The 24,559-nt window shown below is 42.6% G+C and overlaps 1 protein-coding gene across 4 annotated transcripts in view; it reads left to right on the top strand.

The window, feature by feature from the left end:
• Window positions 1-24,559, top strand: part of itprid2 (ITPR interacting domain containing 2) — a 140,869-nt gene that overhangs the window by 88,980 nt on the left and 27,330 nt on the right. For all 4 annotated transcript variants that reach the window (XM_055637860.1, XM_055637862.1, XM_055637861.1 and 1 more), the window contains 5 exons: window positions 1,533-1,575; window positions 1,673-1,768; window positions 2,194-2,402; window positions 3,283-4,016; window positions 8,881-8,965. In XM_055637860.1, the coding sequence (XP_055493835.1) occupies window positions 1,533-1,575; window positions 1,673-1,768; window positions 2,194-2,402; window positions 3,283-4,016; window positions 8,881-8,965 (1,167 nt within the window). The remainder of the gene's footprint in view (window positions 1-1,532; window positions 1,576-1,672; window positions 1,769-2,193; window positions 2,403-3,282; window positions 4,017-8,880; window positions 8,966-24,559) is intronic.

Genomic DNA, 24,559 nt, shown 5'->3' with positions numbered 1-24,559 from the left:
GATTAGTCACTTGCCACCATTCCTGCATGGGTTACAAAGATGTCTCGGTACATTGTACTCGTGCCTCTTAAATTCATTTCATTACAGTGAGTTTTATTAAAATTTTAATTGATAGAGTGGGGTGGGGCACAAAGTCTCCAGAGGTTTCCGTTCAGGTTTCCTAAGTGGGACAGGGGCATTACTTTGAAGTACAATTACTGAGGGTGCAGAGGGAGGTACTGTGGCTAGGTTGCTAATTTAGGGGACTGGGAATCCTTGTTCTCTGAGCTAAAAGCATTTTTTTTTTTTTTTTTTTTGGTATTCTGAGTAGTTTAGTGTTGCTTTTGGAATTTACATCAGCAGGTAGAAGTAGGCACTTTGAGACGGAATACATTTCAGGAAAGGGGAACTGGCAGAACTTGCATTACACGATTAGTTTAGAGAAACAGTGTGGAAACCAGCTGTTCGGTTCACCGAATCCATGCCAACTAGCCATTACCTGTACACTAGCTCTATCCTACACAATAGTAGCAATTTGCAAAGCCAATAAATCTACGAACCTGCACATGTTTGGAATGTGGGAAGAACCTGGAAATAAAACTCACGCATTCACAGAAAAAATGTACAGACAGCAGCCACAGATAGGATTAAACCCAGGTCTCTGGCGCTGTGGGGCAGCAGCTCTACCGCTGAACCACTGTGCCGATGTATACTTTGCTTTTGTTCTTTCACACTGTATAATTTAAGTTATGGAACACACAATGGTCCCTAGAGCCTGTTCCGCTCCTGGCAAATCCCTTTATAGAGTGGGACTTCTTGTGACCCATCTCAGAGCATTGCATGGTAAGCACCCTCATACAACAAGCATTGCTCATAACCTCCTCAATTATTGGAATGCTGTGTGTGCAATTCCTGTTCAAACCATGATCTGAAGCATGTTTTGTATCATTACCTTTGAGTAAGTGCATTTAGCTATGAATCATTGTACTTTTTTACACTTAGTGGCCTTAGGTTCCAATGCAATTTTTACTTATTTTAATTGCTGTCGTCCCTGTACTCCTCAACCCACTTTGACTCTTATTTTCTAAGTGTATGCAGCTTCCTTAATTTTTCTTCTTTAAATATTGTAACTGACATGTATCTCTTTGTACAACCAAATTTAAGCTAATTATTGGCAGCTGCCTGATTTTGTAGGCTGAGGCTTTCTATTGGGCAGGCATAGCTGCAAATCTATTCTAATGACTCATCAATTCTAACTTGACTCAAAAGATTTAGCAAGTCTGTGCATGGTGAGCTTTACCTTTACACAAGTTGTTTTGATGTGCTCGAAAAAACGAATACGCAGTAAGGAGTGGTTGCCATTGGTGTTTTAAAGTGGAGCTGAATTCATGCCATGTCTTTCCAAAGAACACCAATGTTTGTAGCGATCGACTAACTAAATATACTCGCATGTAAATAACTTGTATAAATATATATCCTATTGTTTACTTAAATTACATAAACTATTGTCTTTGTAAAGTGGATTGTTCATGAACTGTATTTTCCATCCACAGCTAATTATCTGCATCCTCACAAGAACTCGGTGCTGACAGGAAGGTTAGTTTCTTTTTCAATAGATGAAGACATTTGTTTGTTTTAGTCTAGAAAGAAGCTTTTGCTACATTTCTAATCAATATTGTTTGCCTTTTTGCAGTGGGACATTGGCTGAGGTAAAACGTAACCAGTTTTGTCAAATGGGATGCAGCATGAACTCCACTGGTTCTGGCAAGAGCAATACTACTGTATCAAGGTAGGCTGATCTTTATTTCAATGGCTTTTATTTACAATTAAAGAACATTATCTTGATCATTAATATTTCATAAATGTATACTGTTGTTGTACGCAGTCCTATAATTTCTAGAAAATCATGTACGCTTTTAATCTAAGTAGACAGAACTATTTTGAAAAATATGTTCTCGCTGGATTTAGCATTTATCTAAGACTGATTAAATAATCATGGTGACTGATATATCTGTTAGTTGAAAAGGCAATGTTTGTTATTTAACAGAATGACACGTAATGTTTACGTAATAAAGTGACAATTTTAATGTGTTCATTTTCATGGTCAGTATTATAAACAATTCTGATATTTTATTTGGTGCTCTTGAACAATGTTACAAATTTTAGCTATCTTAGCATTGCAACAAATGTAAGATGTTTATTTATATTTTTCAGTGTTTCCGAATTATTGGACCTTTACGAGGAAGACCCTGAGGATGTGCTCTATAACCTTGGGTTTGGCACAGATGAACCTGACCCTGCTTCTAAAATTCCATGTCGATTTTTTAATGATTCGTCGTTTGCGAGAGGAATTGACTTTAAACTATTTTTAAATGCTCAAATGCAACGTATGGAATTGGACAATCCAAATTTTGCACTTACAAGTAAGTTCTTTAATTTTTCATTTAAATTACTGACTTATGGAATACACATTTCAAATTACCAATGGAAGCTTTACTTGTCTGTTCAATTTTCACAGAAGTAATCAAGCTCAATTGACAACCAGTAAGGTCTATCAAGATGGTTTTTACATTAAAATCTTGCATGTAGCATGACTTCTTTAAATAAAACATTTATAAAATGCTGGAGAGAAGGAATGGGTGACGTTTTGGGACAAGACCATTCTTCAGACCCGAAAAAAAAAAGATTTATTGTTATCTTTGCCCTTCAAACTTTATTCTTATTCTAATTAAAGGACACCTAATGTTTGAATCACCTTGTGAAAAATCTGCTTGTTACATTAAAGTGCACGAGTAGTAAATCTGAAAGATGGTACTCCATTCTACAGTTGAATTCTATGAAAACTTCACTATAATTGTTTCAAAGCACGAACGTTTTGCCCATGTGGTTTTTAGTAGCATGGTGGTCTGAAATATCTAAAAATTATAAATTAATGCATAAGTTAATCGACTGACCAATTATTTTACAATTATCTTTCATGGTACTTTGTGGCACACATTATGACTAGACACTACCATACTACAATAGGTACATTTCAACTAAAAGAACATGATTTATTAATGACTATAGCCATCAAAGATTCTTTAAATTAGGTTTCACACACGTGTCGGACTATTATATGCAATAGCAATAAATATAATGGAAAAGGTGGTTTATCCAAAGCCTGTGGCATGTCTGATATTACAAAGAAGTTGGAAGCATTGATGTTTTAGTGTATGTTTGCTATGCATCTCTGAATGTATTGTTGCCTTTTCATTTTCTCTCCCACATTTGTTGAATAATAGATTCTACTTTCAATTTCAGGTCGGTTTCGCCAGATTGAGGTTCTCACTACCGTGGCTAATGTTTTTTCCTCGCTGTACTCTCAAGTTTCTGGCGCTCCTATAAAGAGGATTGGGGATGTGGCTGAAGCCTCAACTTCAGGCCAGGCTGCTACTGGGGGAAACATTGCTGGTAGATTAAAGAAGACGGTATCAAAACTCAACTTCTTTGCTGGTCAGCAGTTAAAAGTGACCGATGCAACTAATCAAACGGCTCAAGCAGACACGAAAAATTCAAAAACATCGCAGCATTCCCTTGAAACCGACAAAAGTGGGACTGACGATGAGAAGAAAGAGGTAAAGCAAAGGAGGATGCAGAAATGGCACAAGGTGACGGACTCTTCTCTGAAATCAGTAACTGAAGAGGGGGTGACTGGAAGCCCTTCAACAATTATTCCTCAGGAGCCCGTGTCTAACGTAGCAAATGCCAGCACAGAATCCAACCTTGCTGACACTGCTTACAGCAAAGAAGGAACAGGAAACAGCTTGGATGATGCAAGTGGTATTTTGGAGTCTGCTGTAGACTTGAATGAATCCACAGACGTAGAACATGCAGTTGTTGGTGGGCAGACATCTGCTCACTCACGGGAAAGTGCAGTGACTGAATGCACGCCACCAGTGTGTTCGACCCCAGAAAAAGGTCTGCCTGCAGCGATGCACCATCCATTGCTGAGCAACTTGATGGAGCAGAAGGAATTCTCATTTGACTTGGAAGAGGCAAGTTGTTACTTTTCTGATTTGTTAACTTTTTCCAATATTGTAGCACTACAAATCTGAGAAATATATTCTGCACTCTATATCTTCCCCTTTGCTCTACCTATTGTACTTGAATTTGGCTTGATTGTATTTATGTGTAGTATTATCATCTGATTGGTTAGCATGCAAAATGAAGCTTCCCACTCTAACTCAGTACATGTGACAATAATAGTGCATAATCCTGTTGGAGTCAAGGGCAGGGCAGGGCAGGTAAGGAAGGCTGGATTCAGTGTTTTCACTTTGAAGGAAATTACCTGAAATTTGGGAAATTCTGGTTGTCTTCAGGTAATTTTAGGGAAATTATATAATTTCGGGAAATTTCCCGGCCCGGTAGGCGTTACCCAACTGCGCATGCTGCTGCTGCCCCAACTGCACATGCGCAGATACCAGGCCCACTGCGCACGTGTGGGGAGACCCGAAGGGGTCCAATCAGGCCCGCGGGATGATTTGCTGAAAGAAAGTATTTACCTGTATATTTACGACCATCTACGCCTGCGCAGTTGGGGGAGGCCCATCAGCAGCGTCACAATTGAAAATGGCGCTGGTGATGCGGTAGGGATGCCGACTCCCCGTGCATGCGCAGTGGGCCCGGTATACGCACGTGCGCAGTTGGGGCGGCAGTCGCACGTGCAGTTGGGGAAGGCTTACTGGGCTGGGAAATACCATCAAATTCCAGGTAATTTGGAATTCTATTTCAGGAAAAAAAATGTTCTTCTTCCTTCGTGTGGCGTGCACAGCCTAAAGTTGTTGGACAACTTGTTCTATCGGATCTTCCGTTTGTGCACGTTGAGTTGATTGCATTAGTCGAAACAGGGCGGACCATGTGAAGGTTGCAATCTTCCACCCCAAAAAAAAATGTTGAGGTGTGGAAGCACTGCCTGGATTAATAGGGAGATTGAGCCACCGGCCAGGGAAAAGAATGGAGACATAGGACAGCTATAGGCAGCTGGGGTTAAGTGTACATTTGTGGAGCTTGGTGGACTGAGGACCATGCTCAGAAGGAAATTAGGAGGGGGAAAAAGGGGGCAGTTGATTGTTCTGGCAGAGAGAATCTGAAGATATTTTATAAATAGATTAAGGGAAAGTGAGTAACTTGAGAGAGAATAGGGCTTTTCAAAAACCAAAGTAGTCATCTCTGTGTGGAGCCACAGGCAAGGTCCGCTACGAACATTTCTGTTTTTAACCGTGGAGAAAAACATGAAGACTGGGGAACATGGGACAGTTAATTGAGCTGTCTTTTATTTTATATAATCAAAAATAATTTATTCAATCACGATACAAAACGGTGGTAACACACCTACCACCATAGTACAAAATCACCAAAATCATCTAAGACACTAAATTTTCAAATAATTATAATACAATCCTTATTGAGGATATTGAGGACGGTCTGTATCATGTTTGAGGAGGCGTTGGACATCCTAAGGTAGATAGATCTCTCTGGGTTAATCAGATATCCAAGGGCACTGTGATAAGCTAGAGAAGAAATTGCCGGAGCCCTGGCTGAGATATATGAATCGTCGTTAGACACTGAGGTGCCAGAAGGTGGATAATGATGTGCCTCTATTTAGGAAGAGTTGCAAGGAAAGATATGGGAACTAATGACCAGTGAGCATGGCATCTGTGGCAGACAAGTTACTGAAGAGGTTTTTAAAGGATGATATACTTGCATTTTGATAAACAGGGGCTGATTAGAGATAATCAGCATAATTTTGTACATGGGAGATCATGTCTTTATGAATCCGAGTTTTTTGAAGAAGTAACTAAAAAGGTTGATGAGGGCAAAGCTGCGGACAACTTATTTATGGGCTTCAGCAAGACCTTTATGGTTCCATGTGGTGGGCTGCTCTGGAAGGTTAGATTGCATGGGATCCAGGGAGAGTTAGTCGACTGGATAAAGTTGGCTTCATGGAAGGAAGCAGATGGTGATGATGGAGGTTGTTTTTGGACGGGTGGACTGCGATGACTGGTGCGCCTTGGGGATTGGTGGTGGGCCCATTGCTGTTTGTGGTTTATATCAAAAATTTAGTTGAGGATGTACAAGGCATGATTAGTAAGTTTGCAGATGATACTAAAGTGGTTGGTATTGTAGATAATGAAGAATGTTATCAAGTATTACAGCAGGGTCTTGATCAGCTGTGTAAGTGGCGAAAGGAATGGCTAATGGTGTTTAATGCAGTTATGTATGTAGTGTTGCATTTTGGGGAGTCAAACCAGAGCAGGCCATTCACGGTGAATGGAAGAGCCCTAGGGAGTGTCGTAATACAGGTACATAGCTCCTTGATAATTGTTTTAAATGGCATGGTCAAGATGGCTTTTGATACATTGCGCTTCATCTGACTGGATATTGAGTATAGAAATTGGGATGTTATGTTACACTTGTACAGCACGTTGATGAGGCTGCGTTGCAAGTATTGTGTTCAGTTTTGGTCACCCTGCTTTGGGAAGGATGTCATTAAGCTGGATTTACTATGATGTTGCCAGGATTCGAGCACCCGGCCTATAGGAGAGATTGGGCACGCAAAGACTTTAATCCTTGGAATGAAGGAGGTTAAAGGATGATCTTATAGAGATGTATAAAATCAGGAGAGGAATTGATAGAGTGCATGTGCAAACTCTTTTGCACAGAGTAGATTAATTAAGAACCAGAGAACATGGGTTTAAAGTGCGAGGGGAAAGATTTAATAGGAACCTGATGGGCAACTTTTTCCACACAGTATATGGGTATATGGAACGAGCTATGAGATTAAATTGTTGAGGCAGGTACTACAACAACATTTAAAAGGCATTTAGATGGATAGGACACATGGATAGGAAAGGTTTAGAGGGATATGGGCCAAACATGGACCAAATCGTGGTCAAGTTGGGCTGAAGGGTCTGTTTCCGTGCTGAACGACTCTAAGAAACTTAAGCTTGTTAACCCACCACCAATGTAACCATTTATCTTTCCTTTTTTGAAATGTTTGTAATGTCAAGCTCTATCTTGTCAGAGGCACATAATTCAGCTGGTTTCCTGTGAGGTTTTAGGGCTCCTTCCTGTTTGCAAGCAGACTGGCCCAATTTTCTTTTCATATTGATAGGTACTATGGATTTGCAGTTGTCTTTGAGGTGACCTGATCTGGAATGTTTAAAGCAGTACGGAATGTGGTTTACAATGTCATCTTTTTTCTCATTATGCCATGTTAGTTTAAAGATTTACCATATCGGTGGGAATAATCTGTGAAACTGTGAACAAGTTGGAATAAATGTACCATAATCCTGTTTTCTTTAACGATGTGCATCCTCTGACATCTTGATCTTCAAATTATTTTTTTCTAATCTTAAACACACTTTTGTCCAAGTTTCACTCTTGTTTCAGTGAGGTAAAAACGTGTGTATGGATACAGTATCGGTTTATGTTTATACATTTAGTGAATGGTTACATTCTTTGAAAAAATCTTTTGAAACATTGCCTGAAAAAAAGTTCAATTGCACTTAATTGATTGAACAATTTTACAAACTTCTATTCCGTAACAGGGCAAAATCAATCAGCAACTGTAATGTGTTTCATGTTCTAATGACTACCACGATATCACAAATGTAAACGGAACATTTTCTTTGCTGATTGATTGTTGGCATGAGTATGGCTTGTGATAACATTGGGCTAGGTGATCATGCTTGGTTCTCCACAGGTTGTCATAGTCCCCTCCAAATAAAGCTCAGTGACACTACCCACACACCCCGTGGGAGGTTTGACCCATGATCCTCTTTGTCAGGGCTTATGAAAGGCAAGAGTTATGAAAGGATGTGGCTAAAACTAGTTGAAATTCTCAAGGACGGCATCTGATCTTCTGCAGCATTTATCTGTAGAAGATTTGTTTTGATGATGATATTGGGTTAAATTGGCCTTATCGGAACATGAAGACTCAAGGTGAAGATCAGCGATTAGTGCAGGTATTTTCTAGCAATTATATGTGAACCAGCTGATCCCTACACATGTGGAAATGAGAGAGATTCTTGACTTGGAGAAACTGGTACCTGTTAGATACATCCCAGTTTTAGGGAAGTATGTTAGGAAACATGGGCTTCTTAGGCAGGTTGTGAATATGTTATTGCTGCTTGGGTCACAAAGACCCAAAAGTAATATACAAGATCATCACAGTAGGTTATACATCTTCCAAGCTTTGAGTTATTCCATAATGAACATTTTGCACAGCTGGGAATTGTCCCATTTTACATAAAAGCAAGCCATTTGTTATTGTGGATATTTACCCAACATTTCTTCTTGGTTTTTCCTCAATGAGTAAGTAAAGTAGACCTATGAGCTCGACTTTCAAACTTCAATTGTCTTACTCTGGCCCCAGAACATCCTACTTCCTAATGCTTCATTGCTGTGGTGTTCTATTGCTCAGACCTGATATTATGAAATTCTCTCTCCAACACCCCAAATCAATCAAAATAGTCCTTAAATCAACTTGGACTTTGATTCCCCTAACCAGCAATATGCAAACAAGTAAGCGGAACTTGTGATGTTATGCCCCTGTCCCACTTAGTAAACCTCTGGAGACTTTGCACCCCACCAAATGTTTCCGTGCGGTTCCCAGAGGTTTTTGTCAGTCTCCCTACCTGCTTCCACTACCTGCAACAACTGCAGCCTCCGGGAACCGCACGGAAACCTTGGGTGGAGCGCAAAGTCTCCAGAGGTTTCCGTTCAGGTTTCCTAAGTGGGACAGGGGCATTCTCGGAGTTATATGCTGTTCAAGACTGGTGATAATTCTCCTTTCCCCTGAGAGTGATCTTTTGGGATTTCAAAGATCAGATTATAATCTTTAATTCCATTCAATAGGTTCAAAGCAATGAAGGTGAAGGACCAAATACGCCAGCAACTAGAAATCCTGTTCCACGTGAAAGAATTTCAGCAACCAGTAAAGGCAAGTGCAATAATATTTACTTGATGGGCTTTGATAAAAATGGAAATGTTATTTTGGGAAACCAGCCTTCAGTTTGTCATATAAATTTACTAAAAACTACAAAACTATAAAGTTACTAAAAACTACAAAACTGATTTAAAAGGGCATCATTTTGGTGGTGAATGGGTTCCCACAAAACTTGATTTTGTCTGGAATGTGGACCCCAAGCAAAAATCATTTGAATATAGAATCTTAGAGTCATACAGCCTGGCACAACATGTCCCCTCTACACTAGTCGCACCTGCCTGCGTTTGGCCCATATCCTTCTAATCTTCTGTAGTAGGCTGAAGATATTTGCATTCACACACAGCTCAAAGCAATGGTTCAGCACCTCACACAGAGCTTCAACATGGCAAAGAACACTGGAAATCTGCCCTTGCTGCATCACTTTCATCTGGCAATAGTGGTTCACTGCCAGATCCTAGAAATAATGAACAAATTGCCATATCGCAGGGTGTACCGATCCATGTACCTGTCTAAATGTCTTTTAAACATTGTTATAGTACCTGCCTCAACTAATTCCTCTGGCAGCTCGTTCCACATACCCACCGCCCATTGTGTAAATAAAGTTGCCCCTCTGGTTCCTATTAAATCTTTTCCCCATTCATCTTAAACATGTGTCCTCTGGTTCATGATTCCCCAACTCTGGGTAAAAAAACACTGCATACAGGCTGACCAAAACTGAACATGGTACTCCAAATGTGGCCTCACCAATGTCTTGTACAACTGATTATGTTAACTGTACATACACTGTATTTAAATGAATGCCATGAAAATTACATAAGACTGATTAGAAAGAACAAGAGGGAAGGAGATTTCTCTATACAGTGACATTGCATCTCATAGTCAACATATTTCCTTGGTGAGTGAAATTATTCTTCAATAACAGTCACCCAAGCTTTAATTTCAGACTATAGTTTAAGTTTAATGTAGTTGAGATGCATGCGTGAATAATGTAGAGATACAGTGTGGAAACAGGCCCCATGACCCACAGATTCCATGCTGAACAGTGATCACACATATACTACTTCTATTATACACACTAGGGACAATTTATAGAAGCTAATTAACTTACAACCCTGCACATCTTTGGAATGTGGGAGGGAACCTGAAAACCCACGCGATCATGGAGAGAATGGACAAACTCCGTACTGATATCAACTGTAGTCAGGATTCGATGCAGGTCTCTGGTGCTGTAAGACAGCAGCTCTACCGCTGCACCACCATGCTATCCTGTAATATGCAGAAGATATCACACACTTGGAGGCCAAGCTCAAAACCATGGTTCAATAACTCAGAGCTTCAAACCGGCAAAGAACATTGAAAATCTGCCCTTGCTGTACCTCATTCATCTGACAATCGAGGTTCACTGCCACATCCTAGAAAGCAAGAACAAATTGCCCTATCCCAGGGTGCATTTATCGTTGAAGACAGACTTTAATGATGAAATGTACTACTCCCTACAATGCACCAGAGCAAACATTCAACAGAATTGCTTGAAGAAAAATGTATTTGAAGATCAAGACCTCAGTCCTGCCACAAAGCTTGTCCTCCAACGGGCAGCAGTCATCCCTGCCTCCATTTATGCTTCAGACAACTGGACCACTGGCAACAGATATCTCAAGGCACAGGAAAGTTACTACCAATGTTCTCACCAATAAAATTCTTCAAATTTAATGGAAGGATAAGTGTTCTTCCCCAGGTCAAAATCGCCAGCATTGAATGAGACTTACTCGGCTATGTTGGGCATGTCAGGTTGTTCAAATGGTTGACATCAGACCATGGTAGATGGAGCCCACCATTTCACAATCTACCCTCCCACTGCCCCAACAGTCACTCCTTGCTCACCTGTGAAAGGATTCCCACCGTAGCCTCCCCTGTCACTTGGGAATCCACAGAGCTGGTGTGGAAGTCATCCTCGCTCCTGAGGGACTGTACGAGACGAGGATGCTTCAGATAACTTGCACAGAATTATCGCAGAACAAAAAGGTACACTTGTCTATTGCCTTTAAACCTGCTTCAATAGGCTGGCGACAAGTCAATGTAACACACCCGATTAGTAACCCAGTTGTTGCAGTAGCAAATCTTGCCATGGTAGCTGTGGAATTTAAAATCAATTCATTTAATAATCTGGAATTAATTTTAAAAGAATGTTGGCTGCGGTAATTGTAACGATGCAAGTATTTTTCTGAGAACACCCATCTGTTTTACCAATGTCCTTTACTAATGAGGCATATTCCCATGGGGAAGAAAAGCAGAACAAAGAGCTCCCTGGAATATGAAAAATATGCAGAGGAAGTCATAGGAAAAAAGTGACTCTTTGTGACGAATGCCGGGTTGTAAATAGTAGTGAGGACCAGCCGCATTGCCGAAGAATCAGAAAGTGAATAAGACAGAGCATATCGGAAAAGGTTAGCTGCTAGTTTAAATGCAAAAGTCGGCATAAATAGTTTAGTTTAGAGATGCAGCATGGATACATGTCCTTCGGCCCACCGAGTCCGCACTGACCAGTGATCCCTGCACATTAACATGCCTGCACACGCTAGGGACAGTTTACACTTTTATCAAGTATACAAACCCAAACCAATTAACCTACAAACCTGTAAGTCTTTGGAGTGTGGGAGGAAACCGACGATCTTGGAGAAAACCCACACGGTCATGGGGAGAACGTACAAACTCTGTATAGTCGGGATCGAACCTGGGTCTACAGCGCTGTAAGGCAGCAACTACCACTGTGCCACCATGCCGACCGAGCGTAAGGGTTGTACCTAGAGACAACAAACGGCAGTGATCTCGAGTAATGGTATTGGCGGAGGCAGATGCAGGCTGCCAAGTGAACAGTGTGCAACATGTGGCAACTACATAGATTGGAGATGGATGGAGCTGTCAACATTGGATTGGGCCAGGCTGGCCCTCCCCTACTTCATTAATCCAGTGCTGCCAGGACACTGCACTTTAAAGTGAGAATGTAGGAAATTGCATATCTACTTGGACAATAGATACATAGACAATAGGTGCAGGAGTAGGCAATTCAGCCCCTTGAGCCAGCACCACCATTCAATGTGATCATGGTTGATCATCCCCAATCACTACCCCGTTCCTGCCTTCTCCCCATATCCCTTGATTCCGCTAGCACTAAGAGCTCTATCTAACTTTTGAATGCATCCAGTGAATCGGCCTCCTCTGCCTGGCAGAGAATTCCACAAATTCACAACTCTCAGTGTGAAAAAGTTTTTCCTCATTCAGTTCTAAATGGCCTACCCCTTATTCTTATACTGTGGGCCCTGTTTCTAGACTCTCCCAACATCAGGAAAATGTTTCCTGCATCTAGCATGTCCAATCCCTTAATAGTTTTATATGTTTCCATAAGATATCCTCTCATCCTTTTAAATTCCAGTGAATACAAGCCCAGTCGCTCCATTCTTTCATCATATGACAGTCCCGCAATCCCGGGATTAACCTCGTGAACCTACGCCACACACCTTCAATAGCAAGAACGTCCTTCCTCAAATTTGGAGACCAAAACTGCACATAATACCCCACGTATGGTCTTACTAGGGCCCTGTACAACTGCAGAAGGACCTCTTTGCTCTTATACTCAACTCCTCTCGTTATTATGGCCAACATGCCATTAGCTTTCTTCACTGCCTGCTGTACCTGCATGCTTACTTTGAGTGATTGATGCACAAGGACACCCAAGTCTCGATGTATTTCCCCTTTTCCTAACCTGGCACCATTCAGATAATAATCTGCCTTCCCATTCTTGCTACCAAAGTGGATAACCTCACATTTATCCACATTTACTGCATCTGCCCCATCCTGTCCAAGTCACCCTGCATCCTCATAGCATCCTCCTCACAGTTCACACTGCCACCCAGCTTTGTGTCATCTGCAAAATTGCAATGTTACTTTTAATTCCTTCATCTAAATCATTAATGTATATTGTAAATAGCTGCGGTTCCAGCACCGAGCCTTGCGGTACCCCACTAGTCACTGCCTACTATTCTGAAATGGACCCGTTAATCCCTGCTCTTTGTTTCCTGTCTGTCAACCAATTTTCTATCCATATCAATACCCTACCCCCAATACCATGTGCTCTAATTTTGCCCACTAATCTCCTGTGTGGGACCTTATCAAATGTTTTCTGAAAGTCCAGGTACACTACATCCACTGGCTCTCCCTTGTCCATTTTACTTGTTACATCCTCAAAAAATTCCAGAAGATTAGTCAAGCATGATTTCCCCTTCGTAAATCCATGCTGACTTGGATGGGCCCTGTTACTGCTATCCAAATGTGCCGCTATTACATCTTTAATAATCAACTCCAGCATCTTCCCCACCACCAATGTCAGGCTAACTGGTCTATAATTCATTATTTGCCAAAAGTATGAGCCATGTGAGGGTAAACTGTGCATGACGGCTCCAGTGAACACGGGAAGTGATGATATATCCCCTGAACCTGTCAGGTTAAAGTAGTACAGATTTATCTTTACCAGGATGAAAAAAAGAACAGTTGATAGCAAATAGAATTTAAAAAGGTGAAACAAATGTTCACAAGTTATAGGAGTAGAATTAAGCCATTCGGCCTATCGAGTCTACTCCGCCATTCAATCATGACTGATCTCTGCCTCCTAATCCCATTTTATTGCCTTTGCCCCATAAACCTTGACTCCCGTTCTAATCAAGAATTTGTCTATCTCTGTCTTAAAAATATCCACTGACGGCCTCCACAGCCCTGTGTGGCAATGATTTCCACAGATTAATTACCCTCTGACTAAAGAGGTTCCTCCTCGCCTCCTTTCTAAAAGAGCAGCCTTTAATTCTGAGGCTATGACTGGTCCTAGACTCTCCCACCAGATGAAACATCCTTTTCACATCCACTCTATGCCTTTCATTATTCTGCACGTTTCAATGAAGTCCCCCCCCTCAACATTCTAACCTCCAGCAAGCAGAGGCCCAGTGCTATCAAGTTTGTTTCCTGTTGAAGGAAATGGTGAATTGAGAGGGAGATAAAGGAAAAGTAAGTAGTGATTTCAAAATGTAAGTGTTACACTTTTAGTATCTCCAGTCATGAGTGAAACCAGAGGACCCGCAACTCTGCATTTATCTTAGTTACATTTTGAGTGTTGTTGATCCACTGACGGCCTCCACAGCCCTGTGTGGCAATGATTTCCACAGATTAATTACCCTCTGACTAAAGAGGTTCCTCCTCGCCTCCTTTCTAAAAGAGCAGCCTTTAATTCTGAGGCTATGACTGGTCCTAGACTCTCCCACCAGATGAAACATCCTTTTCACATCCACTATATGCCTTTCATTATTCTGTACGTTTAATGTCATTATTGCATTATTAAATGCAATAATGAACACCAAACATAGTGTCAAAAGCGCACTATGACAGAAGTGGACGAAACCTAACTTTCGAGTTGCATTCATATGCAGTGCATGAATACAGTAACTGCAGGCCATTTCATGCTGAGTCACAGTGAAATGTCATCATCATGACAGCAGGCCAATACATCTTGAACAGCATCTTTGTGAATGAATGCATTTAACTCCACATCTGCCCAAAGCTTTTGTGATATTCATTCATAAGTTAATCTTTGACAATAAAGTATGCTAGATTCAGTCATAGTATAGTCGAGATGCATTACTGGATACTTCGGAATAATACAACCTAGAACAGTGCAGCCCAGGAAATGAGCCAGCAAACATGATGCCAAATTAAATCAATCCTTTCTGCTTGCACACGATTTATATCCCTCTATTTGTATCCCTCCATTTCAGTTTCATGTACCTATCTAAAAGCCTTTTCAATGCCACTATCATATGTTTCCAGCTACCATCATCCCTGGTAGAGAGCTCCAGACACCTACCCCTCTGTGTAAAATATAAATTGCCCCACATTTCTTTAAATGTTGTGCCTCTCATCTTAAACCGATGCTTTCTAGCAATTTTTATTACAATAGACAATAGGTGCAGGAGTAGGCCATTCGGTCCTTCGAGCCAGCACCGCCATTCAATGTGATCATGGCTGATCATCCCCAATCAGTACCCCATTCCTGCCTTCTCCCCATATCCCCTGACTCTGCTATTTTCAAGAGCCCTATCTAGCTCTCTCTTGTAAGTATCCAGAGAATCGGCCTCGACCTCCCTCTGAGGCAGAGAATTCCACAGACTCACCACTCTGTGTGTAAAAAAGTGTTTCCTCATCTCCGTTCTAAATGGCTTGCCCCTTATTCTTAATCTGTGGCCCCTGGTTCTGGACTCCCTCAACATCGGGAACATGTTTCCTGCCTCTAGCATGCCCTTAATAATCTTATATGTTTCAATAAGATCCCCTCTCAACCTTTTAAATTTCCGAGTATGCAAGCCCAGCCGCTCCATTCTCTCAGCATATGAAAGTCCCGCCATCCCGGGAATTAACCTTGTGAACCTACGCTGCACTCCCTCAATAGCAAGACCATGGAATAAGATTCGGATTGCCTGCTCTATCCCTCTCAATTTTATAAACACCTATTAAATTTTCCCTCGGCCTTCAAAGCTCTAGAGAAAATAATTCATTCATTTTCAGCAGTCAATGGTGCTAAAGGGCCTGTTTCTATGCTGTAATGTTCTATGCTTGCAGGTAATATTTTTTTTTTTAAATGTACTGTAGCTGTTGCTTGAATAATGTTAGTTCAAGATTTTTTTACCATTTAAATTGTTATTTTATTTTCCAATTGGGTTCAAAACAGATGAGTATATATCATGTTTAAATGATTTTAGAGTTTCTCATGCTCCAATTGTATTTACAGTCAGAGCTATGTGATGGAAGTTGATCCAAATTCTATGATTTTTATAATCCCAAATGAACTTAATCTACAATGAGCACTCTCATGCTACAGTTTAACTAAGAGTGTTTGAATTTAAAACATAATTAAATGCATGTTCTGGCTTTACAACCTCAATAGCTTTGTGGATGCTGCCACCATTTGGTTAAAGTAGGAAGTATGCTAGGCTGCAGTAATAGTTCTCACGAAAAGCCATGACGTAAGAAATCACAAGTCCAGGCTGAAATTGTTTTTTATTATTTGATAATTTCCCTTTGTGGTACCATTTAAATTTTGTACTTCATCCTAAAAATCAAACAGATTGGCAATCACGTTCTGTGACATGGAAAAACTCCACAGGCACAACTATGCTGTATCATTTTGTATTAATTTAAGAATGTGGTAAATGTTTTTGCATAGCTGATTTTGAAATGGGATATCCTTCCAGCTTTCTAATAGTGTCTCTAAAGTCTAACATAAAATAGTCTAGAGTTGTAGAGTTATGCACCGTGGGAACAGCCTTTTCAGCCCAACTATCCAGGCTGATTAAGGTGCCAGTCTCACTTGCCTGCATTGCGTCCAATCCCGCCAAACCCTTCCAATCCATGTACTTGTCCAAACGATTCTTCAATGTTGAAATTGTTACCTTCTTCTGTCACCTCATGTAGCATCATTCCATCTACCCATACATGCCGATTAGGAAAAGGGGAGATGCAACGAGACCTGGGTGTCATGGTACACCAGTCATTGAAAGTAGGCATGCAGGTGCAGCAGGCAGTGAAGAAAGCAAATTGTATGTTAGCATTCATAGCAAAAGGATTTGAGTATAGGAGCAGGGAGGTTCTGCTGCAGTTGTACAGGGTCTTGGTGAGACCACACCTGGAGTATTGCGTACAGTTTTGGTCTCCTAATCTGAGGAAAGACATTCTTGCCGTAGAGGTACAGGTGCACAACCTTTTATCCGGTGTTCCGGAAACCGAAAAACTCCGAAAACCGGCCATTTTTTCCAGATGTCGTCTGCGCACCAAAGCTCGCGTTTGGCGCCAAACTTGACCCGAAACGACCCACGGTCAACCCAGGTCTGTACTACTGTAGCGGCTGTCTCCTCCCTGGAGATCGGGAGACGCTTAAACATCTGTAAATCATTGCTTAAATGTTAGTCAGTTAGTTTGGAGGGATTTTATGTGAAGGGGGGGTGAAGGGGTAAACTTTAATTCTTAGTCCCCTACCTGGTCGGAGAGGCGGGGAGCGGTCAATGCCTTACCGGGTCGCCGTGCAGTAAGCTCCGCAGCGCTGTGGCCGGTGGGGCAGCGGGCGGCGCCGGTTGTAGCTCCGACCCCGGCAACTCTACCCCTGGCTGCGAGGCGCTCCAAATCCAGCGTGGCTGGACGCCCCAGCTCCACGAATGTCGGGAGTCGGGAGTCGGCGGCGTCGCAGCGCTGGAATACCAGCGGGGAGCGGGCAATGCCTTACCGGGTCGCCGTGCGGCAAGCTCCGGAGCGCTGTGGCCGCCGACCCAACGTTCGCGGAGCGTCGCTGGATTTGGAGCCGCGCAGCCAGGGGTAGAGTTGCCGGGGTCGGAGCTCCAACCGGCGCCGCCCGCGGCCGGACGAAGCCCCCAGCTCCGCGAGGTTGGGAGTCGCCGACCAGGTAGGGGACTAAGAATTAAAGTTTCCCCCTTCACCCACCCACCCCACCACCACCACATAAAATCCCTCCAAACTAACTGACTAACATTTATGCAATGATTCCCCGGTCTCCGGGGAGGAGGCAGTCGCTCCAGACTTTTCAAGCCGCCCGCGCTACCTACCTAATCTACGCTAAAAATCTTCCATTCGGAAATCCGAAAATGTCCGAAATCCGACAAGTGTCTGGTCCCAAGGCTTTCGGATAAAAGGTTGTGCACCTGTAGTACAGAGAAGGTTCACCAGACTGATTCCTGGGATGTCAGGACTTTCATATGAAGAAAGGCTGGATAGACTCGACTTGTACTCGCTAGAATTTAGAAGATTGAGGGGGGATCTTATAGAAACGTACAAAATTCTTAAGGGGTTGGACAGGCTAGATGTAGGAAGATTGTTCCCGATGTTGGGGAAGTCCAGAACAAGGGGCACAGTTTAAGGATAAGGGGGGAAATCTTTTAGGACCGAGATGAGAAAAACAATTTTTACACAGAGTGATAAATCTCTGGAATTCTCTGCCACAGAGGGTAGTTGAGGCCAGTTCATTGGCTATATTTAAGAGGGAGTTAGATATGGCCCTTGTGGCTAAAGGGATCAGGCGGTATGGAGAGAAGGCAGGTACAGGATACTGCGTTGGATAATCAGCCATATTGAATGGCGGTGCAGACTCGAAGGGCCGAATGGCCTACTCCTGCACCTATTTTCTATGTTTCTATGCTGTGTGGATAAACTTGCATCCTTGGTCCCCTTTGTAAATCTTTTCCCTCATACTTTAAATTTTTGCCCTCATGTTTTAGACTCCCCATCTCGCAAAAAAGTCTGTGACCATTCACTTATCTATGGCCCCCATGATTTTACATACCTGTGTAAGGTCTCCCCTCAGCCACCATGGCTCCAGGGCAAACTGTTCCAGCCTATCCAGTCTCTCCTTGGAACACGGGTCTCCACTCTAGGCAAAACTTTTATTGTGCATCTTTTTTCTGCACCCTCCCTTAATCACATCCTTCCTATAATAAGGCGACCAGAACGGCACAGAATATATTCCATGCATGTCCCAACTCTGATCCTCAGTGAAGACACGCATGCCATATGCTTTCTTCATTACCATGTCTACATGTGTAACCAATTTCCAGGAACTATGTACTGGTAATCATAGCTCTCTCTGTTCACAACACTCCCTGTTATTCACTGCTTATACCCTGCCCTAATTTAACTTCCCAAAATGCATCACTTTGATCTTGTCTTAGTTAAATTCCATCTGCCTGTCTTTTGCCCACTTTCCCAGATGATCTAGTAACCTTTGATTGCCTTCCCTGTTCACCCCACCACGTTTTGGTGTCATCTGCAGACTTACTCATCATGCCACCTACCCCCATCCTAACTGTTAATTGATATTAACTGTTAATGTATATGACAAACAGTAGGGGACTGGACACTGATCCCTGCGGCACACCTTTAATCACACGACTCCAATCTAAAAAACAGCCCCAACTACCATCCTCTGTCTACTTCCACCACATCTTGTATCCAATTGTCTAGCGCATCCTGGATCCAATGTAAACTCGCCTTTTGGACAAGCCCACCAGGTAGGACCTTTCAAAGATGCCTTACCATACTCCATGCAGACCATCCTGTCTTCATCAATCCTCTTGGTCATCTCTTCTAAAACATCAGAGAAATTCATGAGATGATTTCTCACTCACAAAGCCATGCTGACTGTCCCTAATCAGCCCTGCCTTGCAGAATGCAGATCCTGTCTCTCAGAATCCCTTCAGTAACTATCCCACCACCGGCATAAGTTTTGTTTATTGTTGACATGTTTTATCTGTGTACTATCCGGTCAAAGGAAAGACTATGCATGGTTGCAATCAAGCCGTCCACAGTGTAAAGTTAAAGGATAAAGGGTACAACATCTAGTGCAAGATAGCCTGATTAAAGGTAGTTCAAATATTTCCAATGAGGTGGATGCGAGGTCAGGACCGATCCCCAGCTGATGAGAGGACAGTTATTCCCTCATTACAGCTGTATTTTCAAACTTCTGTTGCTCTTGTGTGATGGGAAAGGTGTGACAAGGGAGTGATCGGGGTGAGACTGATTCTTGATTATGTTGGCACTTGCTGAGGCAGCATGGTGAAGGTGGAGACGATGAAATGGAGGTTGGTTTGCATGATTTAGACCAGGGGTGTCAAACACGCGGCCCACGGGCCGGACGCGGCCCACGAAGGGGGTATCATGTTCTGCTCGGGTATTGTGGGCAGAAGGGCCTGGTGCTGTGTTGTCTTGTAATGAGATTAAAATAGTAAGATTAAACGAGAACTTACCAGTTTGAAGTTTGATCTGTATTTTATGAGGAGTTACGATGAGGGATTACGTGAAGAACCCCGCTTCCAGCGCATGCGTGTCATTCTTCAAAGCAGCGGTGTGAGGTCACAGAAAACTATAATGACCTAAGATAGTAAGATTATCAAAGATATACCAGTTTGTGATATGATCATTAGAGGGTGGGAGCGGAGGGCACGTAATCCCTCATCGTAACTCCTCATAAAATACAGATCAAACTTCAAACTGGTAAGTTCTCGTTTAATCTTACTATTTTACTTCGGAGTCACGTGAGTGACTTCGTGAAGATTTCAAAGCTCTGTGACCTCATGCCGTGGAACGAGTCCATGCTTCACAACTGCCTTGGGTATTGGGAGAGAGCATCATTAGTAAGTTTAAAACACACTTATACAAAGACTTGTGTGGTAAAAAACAAATTAAATTTATTAATTGAAATCATAGCCCTGTATTCTTTAGGGCAAATTATATGGTTGAACGTAAAATGGTTTCTGAAAATGATGATGATGATGGCTCCAAAACTGGTTTATTATAAAACCTTTGGAATGTCCTCTCGGATGACCATCCTGCCATTCTGAGGATCTGGTCCGTGGGCACCTCCAGCATTTTCGCTGCGGATGTTGCTGCAGCCCTGGTGGAATGAGATTTAAACACATCAGTATCTATCCCTGCCATCTTTAGGACAATTTTGAGCCACCTTGAAATAGTTTGGGTCGTGACCCTTTTGTGTGGTTTCTTGTAACTGATTAACAAGGCCATTTCCTGACCTCGTATACTGTTAGTATTTTTGATGTATAATCGGATGTGCCTTACTATACACAGTTGTTCGTCATATGGATACGACATGAATACGATCACTTGACCCGATGAACCTGGTCTGTTTTGTTTGATTAGCTCCTGGATGATAAACACCAGTTTCTCGGGTGAGGTGATCATGGAGTCCAGTCTCAGTTTACTTAATGACTGGACTCTTTGAGCGGTAACAAGTGCAATAAGCATAACCATCTTCATGGTAAGTTTCTGGAGTGACAAAGCTGTTATGGGCGACCAGCCCCTCAGCATATTGAGAACGACACCCACATCCCAGATTTCGGTGTACCTGGTTTTAGGAGGATTTGCATTAAATATGCCCCTCATAAGTTTTATTACCAGGGGGTGCGTTCCCACCGTGTTCCGCTCCAAGGTTACACAGAAAAGCTGGAGAAACTCAGCGGGTGCAGCAGCATCTATGGAGCGAAGGAAATAGGCAACGTTTCGGGCCGAAACCCTTCTTCAGACTGATCAGGGGTGGGGGTGGGTGGGGACAAGAAAGGGAAAAGGAGGAGTAGCCGGAAGGCTGGAGGGTGGGAGGAGACAGCAGGGGAGCTGAGGAAGGGGAGGAGACAGCAAGGACTAACAGAATTGGGAGAAGTCGATGTTCATGCCCCCGGGGTGCAGACTCCCCAAACGGAATATGAGGTGCTGTTCCTCCAATTTCCGGTGCTGCTCGCTGTGGCCATGGAGGAGACCCAGGACAGAGAGGTCGGAGGCGGAGTGGGAGGGGGAGTTGAAGTGCTGAGCCACCGGGAGGTCAGCTTGGTTATTGCGGACCGAGCGGAGGTGTTCGGCGAAACGATCGCCCAACCTCCGCTTGGTCTCACCGATATAGATCTGCTGACATGTGTACACACTGTGTTCCGCTCCAATCCTTGTGCCAGATAATTGGAAAGTGCACTTCTTGCACTATTGATGGCACTGTAGCCCAAACGGTTATCATGATGAAGGCTTGTTAAGAATTCCAATACAGCCGGAATGTTGTTGGCCCTCTGGTCCAGGTTGTTGTGGAAGCAGAATAAGCCCCATTTCTTTATGTGTCCAAGGTACTGCTTCCTTGTTGACAGTCTTTGAGCCGATGAGATGAGATTCATCGTCCTGTCTGAGAGCCCGATGCCGTGTAGTGGGTCTTTTAGACTCTACAAATCAACAGATCCATAGTCTTATGGCATGGATGGCGACCCCCCAGTTACTGGATGAATTAATAACTTCGGGCTATTTCCAATAAGGGAACATGGTTCTAATACCATCCCGTGTATGACTGAATACCACGGTTGAGTAGGCCAATCGGGTACTATGAGAATCCCAGATGCCGAGTCTTGTTGCATTTTCCTTAGTACCCGATTGATGAGGCAGAACGGGGGAAATGCATAAAAGAGACAATTCCCCCAATGCAAAGAGAAAGCATCTGTAGCTTCTGCCCCAGGGCCTGGTTCCCAAGAAACATACCTTGGTAATTGGTGATTCAACCTAGATGCAAACAAATCAATATCTGGTCTGCCATATTTTGCTGTAATTTCAGCAAATATATCTTTATTTAACATCCATTCCGTGTTCTCGTTAAATTTGCGTGACCTGGTGTCTGCCACTAAATTTAGCTTACCTGGAAGGTAAGTAGCCGATATCCATACATTTCTTTGGATACACCATTGCCAAATTAAATTTTCCAATTGATCACAAGATGTCGAAATGTTTCCACCCATGTGATTGATATATGCCACTGTGGTGGTATTATCAATTTGTAATCGTACATGCTGGTGGTTAATAGCTGAGCAATATGACCTAAGGCCATAAAACGCCCCTAACATTTCCAGGTAATTAATGCCACGTGAGTTAAGTAATACTGCCTCTTCTTCCTTCAATCTCCCTCCACAACTGGAAACAGAGTTAGTGGCTCCCCAACCAATGGCGCTGGCATCTGTTTGTAATACCATAGACGGGTTGTCAATAATGATGGGGTTTGAGCAATACCTAATATTATGAACCCACCACTGTAGTTCAATGATAGCTTCCGTAGGCAGCTCCATAGGTCTATCAAAATGACCTTTATTAATTTTGAGTGCTCTAATTTTGGCTCTTTGCAAATTTTGATAATGTAATGGCCCAAATTGTGTGGCTGGAAAAGTGGCCACAATCTTCCCAATTATTCTGGCTACCCGTCTAATGGAGGGTCTGACGGTGTTAAGAAGCACGCTGCAATCCTCCTGAAGGGCTGCGGCTTTATCTATTGGTAAAGTTATTAACATATTGACCGTGTTAATGGTGAATCCTAAATAATCCATATTAGTTGCTGGTATCAATTTACATTTAAGTGGATGGATGACAAACCCTAGTTGTTCAAACAATAGTTTTGTGGCGAGCACTGTTTGATATGCCAATTCATAAGTTGTGCCAACAATAAAGATGTCATCTAAATATGCCATCACCGTATGGCTTTGTTTACGTAACAACGCCAAAGCGGGTTTCAGAATTTTTGTAAATAATCTAGGGGCAGATGTTAGCCCATTTGGTAAGGCTCTATATTGCCAAAGTTCCCCCATCCAGTTAAACTTCAAATACCGTCTGTGATCCCTGCTGATGGGTACTGTATAATATGCATCTTTTAAATCAATGCTTGCCATATAGAACCCAGTTGACACTAATTCTTTAGCAGTAATAAAAGTATCCATTTTAAAGTGAATATATTGAACAAATGTGTTCAACGTAGAAAGGTCAATAATAATCCTGCAACCCCCATCTTTTTTATTTCTAATAAAGATGTTAGAAACAAATTCTAATTTTTCATGAACAGTATGCTCAATCACACCTTTTGAGGACAATCTTTGTAGCTCCATGTGGGCCTTAGATTGTTCCGCTTTTGCAAGGACCAAAGTCCTTTCTGGTATATGTTGTACTGGGGGTTTTTGGGGATAATTAAATTCTATTAGATAACCTTGAATACTGCTAAGAATATATGAGTCTGTAGTGATTTTACACCATTCATAGCTATAGTATTGCAACCTCCCCCCCCCCACCATATTGGGTCCCTTTTTTACAGCAGAACCACACCCACCTATCTCCATGGTTACTGGTGGTTTACTTATTTCTTTGGTTTCCTGAAAAAGGGGGGTTCCGGTTTGATGTCCTTTCGGGTTTGCGTGTGAGGTTGAGGCTTCCGTATCTTCCAGGGTGGCCGGCCCTGGCCATGCCCTAAAAAAGGCTGCTGTTGGTAATGTTGAGGTTTGGAAGTGCGACTGGTGTGAGCCACATTCTTAGGTCTTGCGTGTGGCTGATATCTTGCTCCAAAATATGCCTTTGCACTGGCTTTAATGAGCCCTAGTGTTTTTGCTTCATCATCAAGTTTTCTGACTTGTGCGGTCAAGTCCTTCCCAAATAAAAGGGTTGATGTGTTAGTAGTTTTCTGTTTGCAGATAGGCGCATATCTGGGGTTTAACGTTGGCTGAATGGCAGTCTTCCGCATATTATTCAATTCGTACTGCACATTGCAAAACAGAGCTAGTGCATCCTGGTGATTCTTGGTGAGCTCTGTTTTGTCCAATGTGCGGGTGTAGGCCGTGATACCTGCTGTCAGCCCCTTAAGTGTTCTCTGGATTTTGAGATCTTGATTTCTTATGGTCCTCCCCATATGCTGCCAAATAGATTGGTTCACGGTGGGCACCTGTAATGCCTCACAGTTTCCCGGTGGCAGATGTCTGGCCAGAGTTTCGGTGAATACGTCCTGCTGTAGCTTGTGGCCAGACATATAGTTGATACTTGCTGCCATCCTGGGATTCAAGTCTCCCCCTGTTTGACTTGCGGAACAGCTGCTGTATTTAGAAACATAGAAACATAGAAATTAGGTGCAGGAGTAGGCCATTTGGCCCTTCGAGCCTGCACCGCCATTCAATATGATCATGGCTGATCATCCAACTCAGT

The sequence above is a fragment of the Leucoraja erinacea genome, chromosome 7, assembly GCF_028641065.1.
Source record: "Leucoraja erinacea ecotype New England chromosome 7, Leri_hhj_1, whole genome shotgun sequence".
Classification (NCBI taxonomy): Eukaryota; Metazoa; Chordata; class Chondrichthyes; order Rajiformes; family Rajidae; genus Leucoraja; species Leucoraja erinaceus.
Note: the sequence above shows the minus strand (reverse complement) of the source record. Positions and strands in the feature narration are given on the sequence as shown.